At 62.8% G+C, this 14,931-nt stretch overlaps 1 protein-coding gene across 5 annotated transcripts in view; it reads left to right on the forward strand.

The window, feature by feature from the left end:
- The window catches only part of ANK1 (ankyrin 1), a 136,590-nt gene that overhangs the window by 111,314 nt on the left and 10,345 nt on the right, over positions 1-14,931 (forward strand). For 4 of the 5 annotated variants that reach the window (XM_054021063.1, XM_054021067.1, XM_054021065.1 and 1 more), the window contains exons 10-29: positions 499-696; positions 1,500-1,598; positions 2,533-2,631; positions 2,867-2,965; positions 3,613-3,810; positions 4,036-4,134; positions 4,211-4,309; positions 5,445-5,642; positions 6,257-6,355; positions 6,789-6,887; positions 7,603-7,701; positions 7,926-8,018; positions 8,369-8,441; positions 9,031-9,054; positions 10,033-10,126; positions 10,882-10,960; positions 11,858-11,955; positions 12,040-12,264; positions 13,994-14,148; positions 14,425-14,636. In XM_054021063.1, coding sequence (XP_053877038.1) covers positions 499-696; positions 1,500-1,598; positions 2,533-2,631; positions 2,867-2,965; positions 3,613-3,810; positions 4,036-4,134; positions 4,211-4,309; positions 5,445-5,642; positions 6,257-6,355; positions 6,789-6,887; positions 7,603-7,701; positions 7,926-8,018; positions 8,369-8,441; positions 9,031-9,054; positions 10,033-10,126; positions 10,882-10,960; positions 11,858-11,955; positions 12,040-12,264; positions 13,994-14,148; positions 14,425-14,636 — 2,439 coding nt within the window. The remainder of the gene's footprint in view (positions 1-498; positions 697-1,499; positions 1,599-2,532; positions 2,632-2,866; positions 2,966-3,612; positions 3,811-4,035; positions 4,135-4,210; positions 4,310-5,444; positions 5,643-6,256; positions 6,356-6,788; positions 6,888-7,602; positions 7,702-7,925; positions 8,019-8,368; positions 8,442-9,030; positions 9,055-10,032; positions 10,127-10,881; positions 10,961-11,857; positions 11,956-12,039; positions 12,265-13,993; positions 14,149-14,424; positions 14,637-14,931) is intronic. The other variant, XM_054021064.1, reaches the window with a different exon arrangement.

Below are 14,931 nucleotides of genomic sequence, written 5' to 3' on the forward strand. Positions count from 1 at the left end.
AGCGGCCCATGGTAGCTGGGCACTAATGGGCAGAGACCTGGGAAGGCCCCACGCGTTAGAGGCTCCCTGAGCCGTAGTGCGTGCATGGGCCTGCCCCGGCAGCCTGGAGTGGGCTCCTGGCGCTCCGCGGGTGGGGAAGAGCAGCTCTGATTTGATGCACAAGGCAGCGTGGGCGTCCCCAGCCCACATCGAGCAGCGCCCTCACTCGGCGCCCCGCCTGCTGCCTCCTGGGGCCAGGCCAAGAACGTCCCCTGCAGTGGGCTCAAGCTTCTGAGAAAGATGCAGTCCCCATACCGCAGCCAGCCAGGCAGCAGTGCTGCAGCTTGTTCCCTGGTCCCAGCCTAGCCCCACGCATCCTCTGCCCCTGTGCGGGGCCCCCAGCTCCCCTCCCTGCCCTGGGTCTCTGGCAGGGGCCAGATTTGTGCCCCATTGGCCCAGGGGAAGCCCCTGTGTCCTGCCTGGCTCTGCCCTAATGCCCAGGCTGTTCCCTGCCCTCAGAACGGCCTGTCGCCCATTCACATGGCGGCTCAGGGAGACCACCTGGACTGCGTGCGGCTGCTGCTGCAGTACAACGCTGAGATCGACGACATCACGCTGGACCACCTCACGCCGCTGCACGTGGCTGCGCACTGCGGGCACCACCGCGTGGCCAAGATGCTGCTGGACAAGGGGGCCAAGCCAAATGCCCGAGCACTGGTGAGCAGCGTGGGCTAGGAAGGGGACCCAGTGGGAGGACTGTGCCCCGAGGGTCTGACTGGCTGTCACGGAGTCCCCGGGCGATGCTCTGGAACTGCTCCCTACGAAGCCAGGCAGGACTCTGGTGAAGTCTCCTCTCTGTGAGCAAACTGTCTTCAGGGCAAGCAGCTCACACGGCTTCCACCTTCCTGGGTCTGACCTTGGAGCATTCAGCATCCTTTGCCCCTCCATGCGCTTCCCACAGTGAGTTGCCCAGGCGGGGTCCTGGGGAAGCCAGAGGGTCCTGCACTCCCACTTCGCAGTCAGAGGTGACTCTCAGCCAGCCAGTAAGGTTTATTAGATGACAGGAACATGGTCTAAAACAGAGCTTGTAGGTACAGAGAATAGGACCCCTCTTCCAGGTCCATTTTGGGGGGCAGTGAGCCAGACACCCACGTCTGCACTCACTCCATATCCCCAGCCAGCCCCAAACTGACTCACCCTCCAGCCCCTCCTCCTCTGGACTTTGTCCCTTTCCCGGGCCAGGAGGCACCTGATCTCTTTGTTCTCCAACACCTTCAGTTGGCATCTTGCAGGGGAGGGGCCCAGGCCATTAGTTGCCAGGAGACAGAGTGCCAGCCATTCTCTGTGCAGACAGTATCACAGGGGCCTTCTTGGGCTCTGCAACAATCACACACCCTGATCCCCCCACCTAGATACCTAAGAACTGCATAGGGGAAACTGAGGCACCCACACAGTATTCAGAGAAAACATTAAGAACATTCCCACTTCGTCACACCGGCCGCTTCCCTGTCTGTCCGTAGAACGGCTTTACGCCCCTGCACATCGCCTGCAAGAAGAACCACATCCGGGTGATGGAGCTGCTGCTGAAGACCGGTGCCTCCATCGATGCTGTCACGGAGGTACGCCGCCCTGCCCCAGCTGCGGAGACGCACTTGCCTGGGCTGCCCTTCCTGTGTTCAGGGTGCTGCTGCTGGCAAGCCTGCATGCAGCAGGATGGGCCAGCCCGGGGGAGGCTGCGGTCCATGGGGTGGTGGCCCCAGTCCTGCCAGGTGCCTTGCTCTGGTGGCGCTGCCGTCTCTGATGTGGTGAGCAGAAAGGCCATGGCCGAGCAGCATCTTGGAGCAGTGCCTCAGGCTCACTGCTCATGGTGGGAGGGAGCAGGGAGCCCCCCTCTGCCAGCCTGGCCAGGGGGCCTGGGGAGCTGGGCTGGGCGGCGGCACCTCCCGGATCTGGGAGCCGGGACACAGTTCTCCCTCACCCGCGGCCTGTGATTTGGACACCAGCATGAGACACCCCAGGGCTTCGGGGCCTGAGGCCTGATGTTGGGGCACGTGGGAAACTCCCCGTCACTGAGCCAAGGTGATGACCCTGGAATCAGCAAGGCCATGGCTGCTGTTTGTGTCAGCAGGGCTTCCCCACGCTCCTTGCAGGGGCTGCTGGCAGCCTGGAGCAGAGCTGTGAGCAGGAGCTCAGACACCCTCTGCCTGGGCTCTTCCCAAGCCCCAGATCCCCCCTCCAGGCCCAGCAGATACACATGGGAGATAAGCGGGCGGGGGGGGGGAGGGGGGCGGCCTCCTCCCCCGAGCCCTTCCCTAGGGCTAGCCTGTCTCAGCTGGTACTGATTTCAGTGCTTGGGAAGCAGAGCCCACCTGGCAGCAGGACCCTGGTCTGTCGGTGCCGGTGTCAGCCCCTGGAAGTGGGGGGTGGAGGAGGACTCTCGTCCCCCGTGTGTGGGCACCGCGCCGGCTGTGCTGACTCCCTGCCTGTCTCTCTCATTCCCCATACGCGGGCACCACGCCAGCTGTGCTGACTTTCTGCCTGTCTCTCTCACAGTCTGGCCTGACCCCTCTGCACGTGGCCGCTTTCATGGGGCACCTGTCCATCGTCAAGAGCTTGCTCCAGCGCGGCGCGTCCCCCAACGTCTCCAATGTGGTGAGTCCCATCAGGGCAAGAGGGTGTGTTGTGTGGGGTCCTGCCATCCCCATTTGGGTTTTCAAGCTGCAGAGGCTCCCAAGGGGTCTCCCTGGACCCTCCCTCGCATGTGTTCGGCCTGAGGCTCTCCGCGGGGTGAAGCCTGCATGCAGTGACTGACAGGCTGCACTGGGGCAGCTCCCCGGGGAGCACAGAGCCCCCGATTCACTCTCCTCTCCCTTGTCCCTGGATGCAGAAGGTGGAGACACCCCTGCACATGGCGGCCAGAGCCGGGCACACGGACGTGGCCAAGTACCTGCTGCAGAACAAAGCCAAAGTAAATGCCAAAGCCAAGGTATGTCTGGCGGGGAGGGGGCTCCGGCCAGCTGGGTTCCCTCTCTCCTTCCACCTGCCTGGGGCTGAGCTGGGCTGGGGGCTGTGCAATGGCGGGAAACGGTCTGTGGGTTCCCCTTGCGGTTCGGGACCTTCCTGAACCAGGAGCTGCCATTCGCCATGGGGAGCTGCAAATATAGGCAGGTGCCTGTGGGGCAGGGCGCACTGAGGCCAGGCTCCCTGGGTAGGTTGGTGTCCCCAGCTCTATGGGTCTCCCCCTTTCCCTGAGGCCAGGCTGGGTGCTGGGGGCAATGGGTGCTGGTCTCTCTCCAGAGTGCCATGCAATGCCCCAGTGGCAGGTCTGAGCCCTGAGGGCTGTCACTCGGGGGGAGGGCTCCGGACTCTGACAGGGCGCATCTGTCCCCAAGGCAGCTGTTCCTGGCCTGATGGAGACGCCCGCCGGGTGAGCAAGAGCTGCCCCAAGCATCACCCCACCTATTGCCAAGGCACAGAGCTCAGTTGGGAAGAGGAGATCAGACCTGTGGCCTGTCTGGTCTGACTTGGGCCAGCCCCTGCCGAGCATGGGAGGATGGGCTCCCCTCCATGCCCCTGGCTGGGCTGGGAGAGGGCAGTGGGTCCCTCCCTAACCGCTGTCTGCTCCTCTCCCAGGACGACCAGACCCCGTTGCACTGCGCCGCACGCATTGGCCACACGAGCATGGTGAAGCTTCTGCTGGACAACAATGCCAACCCCAACCTGGCCACCACAGCCGGGCACACCCCCCTTCACATCACTGCCCGGGAGGGGCATGTGGACACCGCCCTGGCACTGCTGGACAAGGAGGCCTCCCAGGCCTGCATGACTAAGGTAGGATGGTGCGGCCTGTGCTCACAGCCCAGGCAGGGGTCCCCGGGTGGTGCTGAGGTGGGGCTGGGTCAGGCTGCTGCTGGGGAAGCCTGGGCCACGTGTCTCCTCAGTGCCTTCCCGAGAGGAGAGAGAGGAGGGCTCCCTTGCACCCCGGCTAGTCTACACCCTGCATCTCGGGTCCCAACCCCACTGCGCGTGGCCCTGACGCTCTGTCTTTCTCCTCAGAAAGGATTTACCCCTCTCCACGTTGCAGCCAAATACGGGAAGGTGGACGTGGCCAGGGTGCTGCTGGAGCATGATGCCCACCCCAATGCGGCAGGGAAGGTGAGTGCCGCCCAGCCACGGGAGCCAGGGAGCCGAGGGCCTGGGCTGCGACTGACCTGTCTGTGCTTCCCCCCAGAACGGCCTGACCCCGCTGCACGTGGCTGTCCACCACAATAACCTGGAGATCGTGAGGCTGCTGCTGCCCAAGGGGAGCTCTCCGCACTGCTCAGCCTGGGTAAGACACTGGCGGAGCTGGGACCAGCGGCCTTGGGCTGTGTGTGATTGGGAGAAGAACCCACGTGGTCCAGCCCTGTTGTGTGCAGGACTGGCCTCCTCCGGCTGCCCCTGGTCCTTCCACCATGACTGGGCACGGAGCCACACCAGGGACCAGCAGGCCCACTTGGGAGCAAAGGGTGCTGAGCCAATTAACCTTGAACATGCCCTGTCCCTCTGCCAGCTCCGGGGCACCCTCCCCGCTTCCCCTTTCATCCACAGCCTGCCCAGCTCTCTGCCCCTCCTTTCCCTGCAGCCTGCCCAGCTCACTGCTCTGCCACTCCCCCCAATGGCCGGAGCCCTTGACTGGCTCTGGGCTCCCGGGCTGGAGGCTGGGAGCCGGCTGCGTGGGAGGATCACCTGCAGACAAGAGCCCCGTGCAGGCCGTCAGCGAGGGACGTGGCCTCCATGGCGAGCGCTGTTAGACGTGCTGCTGTCTGGCAGTTTGGGAAATTGCACGTGGCCTGTGCACATTCCAGGGGAACCGCCAGAGTTAGAAACCTCCATGCTGGCAGCCAGTGGGCCAGGTTCGCCCCTGCTCTGAACCACTGGCCAGGCCTGGACGGGGTCCCATACACCTGTCCAGCCACCTCGGAGACAGGGTCATTTCAGAAGCAGTATTCTCCGAATGTGCACGCAGCCTCCTGTGCCTGGCTCTCCCACTGCCTGGCCTGCACGCCAATACCCTCCCGGCCTGACGGCCCCGCTGACACCCTGGCAAGAGGGGTGCTGCACTGGACGGGCTCCCGCTCCGCGCTCACACCTGGCAAAGCACAGGACAGCGAGCGGGGGAGGTCCAGTCTGCACCCTGTCCCTGGGACACTGGCCAAAGGCTGAGCCGGAAGCAAGCAGGAGCAATAACTGCCAGTTCCTGGGGAGTTTCTGGCTGTCCCCGGTCAGTGTTGGAACAGGTGGTCTCTCAGATCCATGCCCTGCTTTGAACTTTGGCTGCCTGGCTGAGAGACCCTGGCTCCGGCAGAGAGAGGGAAGCCTCGGGGCCCTGGATATGTGCTGTGGGAAGCAGTCCTGCCACGAGCCCAGCCCGGGAGTGGACTGGCTGGGACCTAGCAGGGCTGTTTGCTCCTCTCTCCCTGCAGAACGGCTACACCCCCCTGCACATTGCGGCCAAGCAGAACCAGCTGGAGGTGGCCAGCAGCCTGCTGCAGTACGGGGCCTCTGCTAATGCTGAGTCCATGCAGGGCGTGACGCCTCTGCACCTCGCTGCCCAGGAGGGACACGCAGACATGGCGGCGCTGCTCATCTCCAAACAGGCCAATGGGAACCTGGGCAACAAGGTGAGCAGAGATGCTGCCCCCTGCGGAGCCAGGGACATGGGCTCTTGCCTGGCAGGCTGGGAACAACCTGCTTCGCCAGCCTTTTCTGGCACACTGGGAGCCCTCCAGGGTGGGAAGGAGCCAAGGAGGCAGCAAGGGCTAGAGGCTGGAGTGCAGGGCCCCCACGTCCTGATCCCTGCACTGCCCTGCTGGCTCTGGGCAAGTCCTGCCACCTGGGTACGCTGGGGACCCCCCTGAGGCAGGGGCAGTGGTTGTGCCCAGGGGGACCTGCCTCCCTCCTGCCCCAGGAGATCTTTAAAGATGTCGCTGGGTGCGCTGTGTTTGAACCACGTATTTGAATGCCAAATTCAAACTGACGTTACCCAGAGCCATTGCACCAGCTTCTCGGGGTTACGCTGGAGCTGGGCTCGCCGAACACTTGCCGCCAGTGTTGGCTGCGCTGGACGGCAGTGCCCACGGTCGTGTGTCTGACGTGTTGATAACCGACTCTGCATCGTGTCACGCGGCAGCTCCCCCATTGAGGGGGGGTGTCATGACCCTGCCCTTCGTGGAGGGGGGGTGCCACGGTTCTGACCCCTGTGGAGGCATAGTATGTGACCTGGCTTTCATTTCAGAGTGGCCTGACTCCTCTGCACCTGGTAGCCCAAGAGGGGCATGTGCCAGTCGCGGATGTTCTGATCAGACATGGCGTCACGGTGGATGCAGCAACCCGGGTAAAGAGGCAGGCACAGGCTCTCAATGCAGACATCAGGGCCTTAGCCCCCCGCCCCCTCAGCCCTGCTCTCTAGCTCCCTGTTCCTGAAAGCCAGCAGCAGAAGGCATTTCTCCTTCTGACGCTGTCTCCTCGGCTTACCACTCAGGGCCCCTGCCCCACTGCTCCCCTCCTGCCCCAAAGGCTGCGCTGATAGGAGGGGGCTCCTGGCACAGCTAGGGGGCGGGGTGCTTGGGCACTCTGCAATGGCTCTGAGCTCTTGGCATGGCGCTGCCAGGGCAGAAGGTTGGTGCCAGGAGTGGCTCCAATCTGATGTGCCTGCTGCCCTGTGGAACCCCCAGCCCCATGTGGATGGTGCACCCTGAGTCAGGGTGGGGGGGGGCGGGTTGGCATGCGATGGCTGTGTGAGACCGGGTCCCTGGTCTGCCTTTCAGATGGGCTACACCCCGCTGCACGTGGCCAGCCATTACGGGAACATCAAGCTGGTGAAATTTTTGCTGCAGCACCAGGCAGATGTCAATGCAAAGACCAAGGTACAGAGAGCCCCCTAACCTTCTCTCCGCCCACCTGCCATGCCTGCCTGCAGTGGGCAGCCATGCCCGCCACCTCTCTGCTCTGGGGGATGCCCCCACAGGCTGCGGGAGGAGGCAGGGCACCTGCGTTTGGCTCCATCTCATGCCTTGGCCTGGTGGTTGCTGCTTTTAGGGGTCAGGTGGTGGCTGGGCCCAGCACAGAGTATGGCTGACTGAGCCTTCCTGGAATCCCAATGCCAGCAGCGGGCTCTGCCGGGCACCTCCCCACAGCCCAGCTGCTTTGAGCACCCCACATGTTTCTGGCTGGGAGGGGCAGCATGGGAGAGGGTAGAGCAGCCTGGGACCATCCAGCGTGTCTGGGAGAAGGGGCCCAGCCCCCGAGCCTCTCTGATCCTGGGCACCTGGAGAGGTGGAGAAATCCCTCTCCCTCTGGGTTGTTGGCTGCTGGGTGTCGTGCCCTGGGGGTTGCATTTGCCGTTGTCTTTTGAGATGCTCCATTGATCTGGGGTTAGCCTCAGCCGGTCCTTTCGAATGACCCATTCAAGCTTCAGGCCAGGAGGTTACATTCCCGCCTGTGTCTCTTGTCTTGCCCTAAGAGCAAACAGTCCCCCCGCCGGGTAACAGGGTAGCTTATAGGGGAATCTGAGGCACACTTAGGGATCATAAAAACATTGCAACCTGTCGCTTTGTCACAGCTCTCTGCCTCCCTTTGCAGCTAGGGTACACCCCTCTGCATCAGGCCGCGCAGCAGGGTCACACAGATATTGTCACGCTGCTGTTGAAGCACAGGGCCTCCCCCAACGAGGTCAGCACGGTAAGTACTCCCGGTTCCCAGCACCGCGGGTGACACCAGCCCCGAGGCTGCTCTCTGAGATGTGCCACTCACACTCACCCAGCCCTGCGGCTCACGCCTCCCCTTGCTCCCACGTGCTCTTACACACATCCTCTCGCTTGCCCCCTCCACTGCCCCTCGCACTCCCACCTTCTGGGATCCTGCCCCCAGACCCGGCTAATCCTGCCCCCTCTCTCCATGTGCAGAATGGCACCACGCCCCTGGCCATCGCTAAGCGCCTCGGCTACATCTCTGTCACGGACGTGCTAAAATTAGTTACAGAAGAAACCAGCATCCCGGTGAGTCCCTGCCCCTCCCTCGCAGCGCTGGGCGCTCCCTGCACACGCTCTGGGATGATCCCTGGGCCTGGCCTTGGGGAGAGGATCCCATGGGGGGTTGGCTCAGCCAGTGCTGCCCACAGCAGCCCGGGCTGGCGAGGCTCCTGCTGCCCAGTTGTGGTGTCAGCTTCTGCCTTGGTTTGGGCCATCGGTGGAGAGGTTTGAACCCAGAACTTCTGAGCCTCTAGGGCGAGCTAAAGGCCCAGCTCCATTCGCTCCAGGCTGGCCCAGCGAGCCGCACTGGGTGGGCTGGGTGTGCCCGGCTGAGGCTCTGGGTCCAGCCCAGATCTGACTCTCTCTTCTTCTCACAGTTGGTCAGTGACAAGCACCGCATGAGCTTCCCTGAGACAGTGGATGAGATCCTGGATGTGTCCGAGGACGAAGGTGAGGGCAGGAAAGCAAAGCTCCAGCAGGCCAGGGAGCCCCCCGGGCTGGGGGCTCTGCCAGGCACAGTGTCTCTGGAGGACAGATAGGAGATGTGCCAGGCAGAGTCTTGGCAGTGGAAGTAGGGGGAGCTCTGATGGGAGGGGTCTCCCTAAGGGGTACAGGGGGGAGCTCTGATGGGCAGGGTCTCCCTGGGGGGGTGAAGAGGGGAGCTGTGCCGGGTGGGGTCTCCCTGGGATCAAGGGGGGAGCCATGCCGGGTGGGGTCACTCGGGGACCTGTCACATCAGAGATTTGCACACCAAGGAGAGACACTCCAGAGCCCTGTAGCCCCTGCCTAGGCGCTCTCGCCATGGGTGCAGAGCTGCCCATGGCTGAGGCTGCCCAGGGAGGGTGGGCGCTGGCAGCACACACCGCTGCCCCCCGTCAGGGGTCCCATGTGTAGCACGTTCCCTGCTGCGGCGAGCCCTGGTGAGCTGCCCCACGAGCGTGGCAGGGGCCCTGCCTGGTATCCGCAGAGCAGTGAGAGTCACATGTGGTCACATGCCTCTCCCGCCAGCTCCTCAACTCTGACTCTTCTTGCTTTGCAGGCTCTGCTCAGGTCACTGTCATGGGTATGGACTGTGTGTGTCACTGTGGCCCCACTTCACTGCCCCATTTCACCCACACGCGCTCACTGACCCATCCCACTCCGTGGGGCTTCCCATCGGCCCTGGAGCCAGACTGGGCCCTAACACCATTGCGCCCTGCCCATCTGTGTCTGTGCCCATGCTGCCGTCCTTGTGCTGATTGCATGAATGGGCATTGTTGCCTCCTGCCCACCCTCCACTCCCAGGGGCTCCCAGGCCAGCCGGGGCAGGCAAAGTCCCAGGCAAGGGGCGCTTGCTGGAGGAAGGGAGAAGCACCTGAGCCTGGGTTGTGTGGGAGATGGGTGCCCAGGTTTGGCCAGCAGGGACTGCCCACTGCAGGGCTCCTGATTTCATCTGGGCACCTGGGTGCCGAGATGTCCCTGGGCTGCCGTGTCCAGGCCCCTCCTGCCCCAGGGGTTCTGACCTCTCCAACACCAGCACACTGGGTTTTGTTCCCGGGGGAATCCCGTCAGAGAGAGCCCCCTACCCCAAGTGTAAATTGGGCTGGTGAGCGGGGAGCATGGGTCTCTCCCGTCCCATGCACCACGCCCTTGGCAGGGTGCCTGGAGGCAGGCCAGGCAGGAGAGCATCCATCAGCAGGAAGGGTAAGGATCTGCTGGGAAAGGGGCCGGCGGCTCCCTGGGCAGCTCTGACATCAACCACAGCTCATGTCATGCTAACCTGCAGCATGGGCCTCGCGCCCAACGACAAGGCAGCCTAGCTGGCAGACAGTGTCCCCTGGAGCCAGGCTGGCCAAAAGCGGCGCAGCGACATGGGGCATGTTGCTGGCTGACACCAGGAGCCAAGGAACAAGCCCTGGCTTGGGGGTGGAGACGCCAGCCCATGTGGAGCTGGGCACAACCAGCTTAGCTCTGCGCCAGCCCAGGCCAGGGGCTGGGAGAGGCCCTGACATCTGGCCCTCTGCGTTCTGCCCCCGTGGGCTGAGCTGTGTCTTGGTTCCAGGGGAGGAGCTGGCTGACCCCAGGCCTGAGAAGCAGGATTCCAGGGAGCAGGATGAGGAGAAGGAGATGGAGTTTGTCCCCAAGCTGGATCAAGTGTAAGAAGCACTGCACAGCGGTGTGGGGGCAGTGATGGCACAGTGGGGCAGGCACTGTGGGGCAGAGGTGGTGTGTTGCTGGGAGGGTGCTCTAGGGCAGAGCAGGCATGGCAGGGCTGGCAGGTGCTATGGGGTGGCCGTGACATGGTGAGGCAGGTGTGGTGCTGTGGGGGCAGAGGTGGCGTGGTGGGGCAAGCATGGGGCTGTGGGACAAGCACTGTGGGGCAGAGGTGGCATGTTGCTGGGGTGGTGCTCTAGGGCAGAGCTGGCATGGCAGGGCAGGCAGGTGCTGTGGGGTGGCCGTGACATGGTGTGGCGCTGTGGGGCAGAGGTGGCGTGGTGGGACTGTGGGGCAGAGGTGGCATGGTGGGGCAAGTGGGGGGATTCAGCTTACAAGGCCCTTTCCAGCCTGAGCTTTACCTCCCTGCTGCTGTCCCCAGGTAATGGAGACATCCCTTCCCCCCAAGCCAGAGGCTCACGTGGGGGGTGCTGGGAGCATGGAGACGCCCCCTGCCCAACCAGGCTCAGCACAGGGCCCGCTCCCCAGAGACACGGTGGGGTGAGGCCAACGCTGGGGAGTGCAGGTCACTGATGGCCTGGTCCTTTGCAAGAGTCGGTGCTCGTGGGCCTGGGAGCTGTGCAGAGCCCTCTCTCAGGGACACCCCAGGCCCGGTGACTGCTCTGGGGCCTGGGGCACACAGGGAAATCGTATCACACGAGGCTGCTTGTGACCGTATCCCTTGTCACCTGCCCAGGGTGGAGTCTCCAGCCATCCCGCGGATCCCCTGCGTCACACCTGAGACCATGGTGGTCAGACGGGAGGAGTCTGAGCAGGTGGGTTCTGCCCACCCAGGGCCAGGGAGTGTGGCTGGCTGCACTGCAGAGTAATTCCCAGCACAGCCGAGGTCAGGCCTAGTCCATTCCAAACGCCTTGTCTAGTGAGAGAACAGCTGGGGACGTGGGGAGCAGGAGCTGCAGAGGAGCTGCCTCCTTCACCTGCCCTAGAGAGAGGGGGCTTGCAGCCACCGCATGTCCACCCTCACGTGGTGCTGGCCAACCAGCTCTTGTGGGGTCTGGCTCAGAGCTGTGCTCTGGGCAGGGGCTTTCCCCAGCCAGCCTGGGCTGGCAGGCCCCCTCTCTCTCGTGTCCCTATTCCCACCCATGCAGAGTGGGTGCCATCCCGAGCTGCATCCCCAGCAATGCCCTGTAGGCAGGCTAGGCCCAGGCCGGGAGGTCGGCTGGGGCAGCTTTGAGGGGCCCCTGGCAGACAAGGGTGCTGCGACTGTATCTCTGGGTGCATGCTGGATTCCAGGGGCCTCAGAGGAGGATGGAGCTCAGGCCAGGCCCTCTCTGGCTGGTGGCGAGAGGCAGAGCTGCTGGCAGAGATGAGGGTGCTGAGGTTCCCGGCCCCAGGGCCTGCAGGAGTCCAAGGCCACTGCCTCTTGGTTCCTCAGGTTTCCAATTTTCAGGCCCTTCCCAAGCTGGCTCTGAGCCTCGCCAGGTCCCAGTAGCAGCCCCTTGGCTGAGGTTTTGTAATGGGCCATAATGAGAAGCGACATTTGCTCCCCTCGGCCTTCAGTAGGTCTGGCCCTGTCCTGAGCAAGGTCTCAGCTGGTGTGGGAGTGGTGATAGCCCGCTGTACGGGAGCCAGGGTTTCACCAGGAGCCCCAGCATAGCAAAATGGGAAGGGCAAGCAAGCTGTGTCTAACAAGCTGTTTCCTATTTGCTCAGCCATCCAAGGAGTTTGATGAAGACTCCCTAATCCCCAGCAGCCCCGCGACAGAGACCTCGGACAACATCAGCCCGGTGGCCAGCCCCGTGCACACAGGGTGAGTGACTGGCTCCCATGCGCACCCGCATGCCAGGCAGTTGGTGAGTCTCGGTGGGACACCTGGGTTTGTCTGTCCTTGCAGGTTCCTGGTGAGCTTCATGGTGGACGCCCGTGGCGGCTCCATGAGGGGCAGCCGACACAACGGGCTGCGAGTGATCATCCCCCCCCGGACCTGCGCCGCACCCACCCGCATCACCTGCCGCCTGGTCAAGCCGCAAAAACTGACAACTCCACCGCCCCTGGCTGAGGAGGAGGGTCTGGCCAGTAGGATCATCGCGCTGGGGCCCGCTGGAGCCCAGTTCCTGAGGTGAGGGTTGGGGAGGTGTCAGTTCCCAGCCAGAGCCCCGATCTCAGCCCCCTGGAGGGAGCAGGGGAGATGACAGCCAGGCCTCTGCTTCACTGTGCTGCAAGCACTGGCAGAGGGGTCTGGCCCTCCGCTGGGGTCGACTGGCACAGCCCCACTGGAGCCACAGGCACTGCCCAGGCCAAGGGTGCCGAACCACCCTGTGGCCAGTGGCACTGCCAGAACCAGTGGTGCTGTGGCCGTTTGCACCAGCTGAGGGTCAAGCCCAGGGATTTTACATCCTGGTCTGTGCCCTGTGTTGAGCTGCCCTGCAGTGACATTAGCACGTGAGCTCTGACCTCAGGGCACCTGGGTGCAAGCCTCCATTGGTGGTGAGTTCTGCCCTTAGAACCAGCCAGTTATCAAGGTTAACTCCTTGGGCACTGTAAGAGCCTTAACATGAGTCACAGACCGGTCCCTAGCGCTCTTGTCACCCAAGGGGGCCTGCCTTTGTGGCAGATGGTCCCTTACAGCACCAATCACAGCAGTGCCGGTCACTCCCAGTCCCAAAGTCCAGCCTCTTACCCCAGATCAGTTGCACCTTGGCGCTCACCCCAGTGCTTGTAGCCAGTCCTGTAGCAAATGATGTACAGATTTATTACCAGGGAAAGGAAACAAGAATGTTATTTACAAGGTTAAAGCAGATACACATAGATACACACAGAGTTCCAGTCTGAAGTTTCAGAAAGTATTAGAAGCTTCTATAATAAGCAAGCTCTGTACGTCCTTTAGGGCTACCCAGGCTGAGCAGCTGGGGATCCCTAGAAACCTTGTCTCCAGAATTCAAGCAGCAGAGAGATCCAGTTCCTTCTTGTCAGAGGTTTTCATTCCCTTCCCCCCTGTGCTCTGAGCTGAGAACTCAGCTGCTGGGAGGAATCCACTTGTGTGACTCATGTTCATGGGGGGAAGAACAGAGCTACAAACTCTTTTGTCCTCTTTAGTGTCCCACTTTAGTCAGTCTGGTGTCAATGAAGCTTTCTTGTTGGCCAGGATATAACAGCTCTTGTTGGAGAGCAGCACATTACACTAGTTAATGTCTCTCTCCTGTGTGGTGCTTGGCGATGGCAGAGACGCTTACAGAACAAATGCTCAAATATTACCGTACAGTCTGGGATACAGATGCTATGAGATCTATGCAGGCAGCCACTCACCAGCGTTGTTAAAGTCTAAACACATGCTGAGAATCCTAATACCCATTTTAACAATACTAACACACAGGTGAGCCGGACGGGTGCCAGCCACGTATTTGTCAGTGTGCAGCAGAGACGTGGGCCTTTGGCATGAGCTGGCACATGGCCTGCCAGTGTCACACCCGTAGGCAGGGGCTTGGCCTGGGAGCCCAGTGCACTGACATCAAGTGCTGCAGACAGGCAGGCCCCATTATAATGGGCCAGTGGGATCTGTGGAGTCCTTTGCAAGCAGCCAGTCCCGTGACCCCTATGGGGCATTTGCACCTTTGGGGCGGGGGGAGGCCGAGGATCACTGCGAAGAGACTTGCCCAAGTCCATAGGGTGAGTCCCAAATCACAGATGTCCTGGCTCCCTCTTCTGGGCTTTCCCCACTAGGCTCCCCTGCCCTCCCCCGTCTGGGCAGCTTGATTCCCTCCTGACTAGGCCCTGCTGAGCGGCGCTCGGTGCTGTGGCAGCAGCACACCTCAGCCCCAGGCCCCTCTCAGCGCCGTGCTCTCCTGCAGCCCTGTGATTGTGGAGATCCCACACTTTGCGTCGTACGGGCGGCGGGATCGGGAGCTGGTGGTCCTGCGCAGCGAGAACGGCTCCGTCTGGAAGGAGCACCGCAGCCGCTACAGCGAGAGCTACCTGGACCAGGTGCTCAACGGCATGGACGAAGGTGAGTGTTCTAGGCCAGAGCCAGGCTCCCCATGGGGCAGGGTGTCCCTGCCTGGCTGCAGGGGACAGCCAGGGCAGTAGGCAGAGTGTGCTTGGGCAGGGCTGGCACATGCAGGCAGGGCTGAGGCTTGGTTGGGCAGAGTGGGGGCAGGAGTGGGGCTGGTGCAGAGTGTTGGCAAGGCTGGCACGGAGCTGGGTGACATGGGGCTGGGCGAAGTGGAGGTGGGGCCAGTGCATGGCTGGGCCTTGCTTTCTCACGGTGGGACTGCCATTGCAGAGCTGGAGAGCCTGGAGGAGTTGGAGAAGAAGAGGATCTGCCGCATCATCAGCACCGATTTCCCCCTCTACTTCGTGGTTATGTCCCGTGTCTGCCAGGACTGCGACCTGATTGGCCCCGATGGGGGGTGTCTGAAGAGTATGCTGGTTCCCATGGTGCAGGCCACCTTCCCGGAGACAGCCGTCACCAAGAGAGTCAAACTGGCTCTGCAGGTATCAGGTGTCCCTGCCCCTGGGGACAGACAGAGGGACAGAGGGATGGGGCCTGGGCAGGCTGTGCAGGTACCGGGTCTCCCTGCCCCTGGGGATGGACAGAGAGACGGGGCCTGGGCCGGCTGTGCAGGTACCGGGTCTCCCTGCCCCTGTGGTGGATGGGCAGACGAATTAGAGACGGGCTCTTCCAAGGCAGCAGGCTGGTTCCGGACCGGCCGTGCTGGGCAGCAGTTACTCCATCGTCTCCCAGGGCAAGGGGTGCCAGCCGGTGACCGGTTCCGAGCTGGGGTGGGAG

The sequence above is a fragment of the Malaclemys terrapin genome, chromosome 2, assembly GCF_027887155.1.
Source record: "Malaclemys terrapin pileata isolate rMalTer1 chromosome 2, rMalTer1.hap1, whole genome shotgun sequence".
NCBI lineage: Eukaryota > Metazoa > Chordata > Testudines > Emydidae > Malaclemys > Malaclemys terrapin.